The sequence below is a fragment of the Rhipicephalus microplus genome, unplaced genomic scaffold (genome assembly GCF_043290135.1).
Source record: "Rhipicephalus microplus isolate Deutch F79 unplaced genomic scaffold, USDA_Rmic scaffold_31, whole genome shotgun sequence".
In the NCBI taxonomy this organism is placed as follows: Eukaryota; Metazoa; Arthropoda; class Arachnida; order Ixodida; family Ixodidae; genus Rhipicephalus; species Rhipicephalus microplus.
In genome coordinates, this window is record NW_027464604.1 from 4,540,204 (window position 1) to 4,543,107 (window position 2,904).

At 45.6% G+C, this 2,904-nt stretch overlaps 1 protein-coding gene across 1 annotated transcript; it reads left to right on the forward strand.

Annotated features, from left to right (window-relative positions):
- Window positions 1-383: 383 nt before the first annotated feature.
- On the forward strand, window positions 384-2,205 carry LOC142786762 (uncharacterized). Its single transcript, XM_075884392.1, has one exon. The coding sequence runs from the start codon at window positions 409-411 to the stop codon at window positions 2,080-2,082; it is 1,674 nt and encodes a 557-aa protein (XP_075740507.1). The 5' UTR covers window positions 384-408; the 3' UTR covers window positions 2,083-2,205.
- Window positions 2,206-2,904: the final 699 nt, after the last annotated feature.

Below are 2,904 nucleotides of genomic sequence, written 5' to 3' on the forward strand. Positions count from 1 at the left end.
CTCTGATTCCAGCTTTTTGTGCTACCTTTTTTAAACAATGTGACACCTTGCAAATGCAAGATACTTCGACGCTACAGAGATAAAAGGACACGTGAGATTTATGAGGCATTCTGCATAATCAAGAAAGGCGATATGTGTGTCAGTGCACCTTCGATAACGCTCCTCACCAGGGAATTGGCGTATTTGACAAGCGAATGATTGCGCAATCACAGTTTATTTGTTATACGCATACAATCACAACGAAAATTACTCTTTCATGTCACTCGACTTCTCTCCCTCTTTTTTCAAGTTTCGTGTGCTATATATACACCCCTGTACGAAATAAATTTTGGTTGTAAGTCAGCGCCTCGTTTGTCTCTTCTCTGTCCTGTGTCTTGTGTTACGCGCTGTTTTTTCACTTCGTTGACCATGTACCAACCGGCCCAAATAAGCACTTTAGTACAGTTCATTTCTAATACATCGGGCTCTGTTATATCCTACCCCTTTCTCCGCTCTTCCGTTGTGTGTATAAACCTGCTGGCTACTGCGATCTGCAGGACTCGTCTTTATACGTTCGCCTTGAAGAATTCGTCTCTGCCTCCAGATGTTCTTCAACTTTTTGGTGGTTTAGCGCCATCAAGGGGTCATGCTGACAGAATATGCCGAATCTTCCGGTCGGAGGCCTGGCGACAAGTGCGGTTCTACTCGGACTGCCTATATGCTGCAAGCATGGGAAATGCATCGCAAAACAGTGCTCTGAGGGCCTACCGCAGAGACCTGGGTATTGCATCCCGGACAGCGGATTTTCTTTGGAAGATGATATTTGCCAGCCTGCCAAGAAGAAAGAAGCAAACATGCCAATCTGGACAAGAAGTTGTGACTCTAGGGAACGCAAGCATCCCTCCTGGAGTAAAAAGCGCATTGGAAAAGGGCCCAAAATTTTGCGAGCCACCAAAATTGGACCAAGTAGAGCTTTTGAGCTTAGTAAGGAGCACGGCGGCACGAGCCTCTGTTGATAATAGAGACAGGTGCATTCAAGAAGGCGTGGATTGTTTGTTGCCAACAAAGCAAACCGGAACATCACGTCAGCCTTCCGTGATTAAGTCGCTACGTGCTGCAGATCTCAAGCTCCTTCAGGCGGACAAAGAAGGCGGTTTTGTCCTTGCCCCGACAACCGTCTACAAAGAAAAGGCGGACGCTGCTGTCACCGAAAACTTCCAAGTCGCGAATGTAAAACCTTCCAAGGTCAAGGCAACAGCTAGCAAACTTTGTGAAGAGGCTGGCCTTCAAAAACTGGCGTCATCAGTGAGAGCAGCGAGGGGTGTGAACCTTTCAGTGTTCTTTTCAGCAAAGACGCACAAGCCGGAAGTTCCCTTCCGCGTCATTGTCTCGGAACAGGGCACATGGCAGCGCCTGGTGGGAAGGTACCTGCAGCGTTCCCTATCTGTCCTTCCTGTGGAAGACCCTTGCCTCATCAGAAAGCCTCAAATAGTATGCGAATTTCTTCAACAAGAGTGCCCTTCAGAAGTGAGCTTCTTTTCTGTGGACGTAAAAGACTTATACTATTCCCTGCCGATGGACCAGGTGTGCGCAGAGGTGAGCGACTGCATAGACCGCTATGGGAACGTCAAATTTCAGGACTCGTGCGGAATTAGCGTCAGAAACTTTTTAGAAATGTTGACCTTTTATTTACGTTCTACATTTATAAAGTATGATGACAAACTTTATATTCAAAAAGAAGGTGTTTGCATAGGTTCCTGTCTCGCCCCGATCCTAAGTGACATTCTTTTAGCCAAATATGACAGATCTCTCATTAATTGCCTACAACTGACGAGCGCCGTGAAAGTGTTTAGATTTGTTGATGACTTCTTGATTTTGTACCGGTCCAACCACTCTGAAGCTCAGCAACGTGCTGATCAAATTGTTGATGTGTTTCGCACTTGCTTGGGTTCACTGCAACTAACCACTGAATTCCCCATTGCTAACAAACTCCGGTTCCTTGACATTGAAGTTTTTTTTTGTCCGACCACGTGTGCTGGCAGTATGCCCCCCGCTCCAAAAAAAGTTTGCTACCCTACAGTTCTGCGCATTCAAAACTTGTAAAGCGAGCGATTGCAAAATCCTGTCTAAAGGCGGCCCTGATGCGGTCTTGCCATCACACATTGTGTACTAGTTTTGAGTCACAGGTGCGCAGATTGCGCAAGGCAGGGTACCCGGATAACATAATGTGTTCCATAGCTGAAAGTATCTTAAAAGACATCAAACAGCTAACCGAACCGACTAGTGGTCAAGAAAAAAGTTCTTTTTCAAGAACAGCAGTCATTCCTTACTTGCATAAGGTGTCACATTGTTTAAAAAAGGTAGCACAAAAAGCTGGAATCAGAGTTGTTTTTTCAGCCAGAAATAAGTTCTCTAGTATGTGCCATCAGGTGAACAGAGAGGACAGAGGGCCTCGCGTGTGTGATAAAAAACACGCAATCAAGTTTGTTGAATGTTGTTTTTGTGCCATTTATGAAATTCCCCTCTCTTGCGGCCGCTGTTACATCGGGCATTCTGGCCGCTGTATAAATGACCGCCTCAGGGAACACCGCAATCTAATGCGGGGTTCTGTTGGCAGCCACTTAGCTGCGCACAGCTCCATTTGTGGATGCCGTGCATTGTTTGACAAATGCAAGATACTTCGACGCTACAGAGATAAAAGGACACGTGAGATTTATGAGGCATTCTGCATAATCAAGAAAGGCGATATGTGTGTCAGTGCACCTTCGATAACGCTCCTCACCAGGGAATTGGCGTATTTGACAAGCGAATGATTGCGCAATCACAGTTTATTTGTTATACGCATACAATCACAACGAAAATTACTCTTTCATGTCACTCGACTTCTCTCCCTCTTTTTTCAAGTTTCGTGTGCTATATATACAC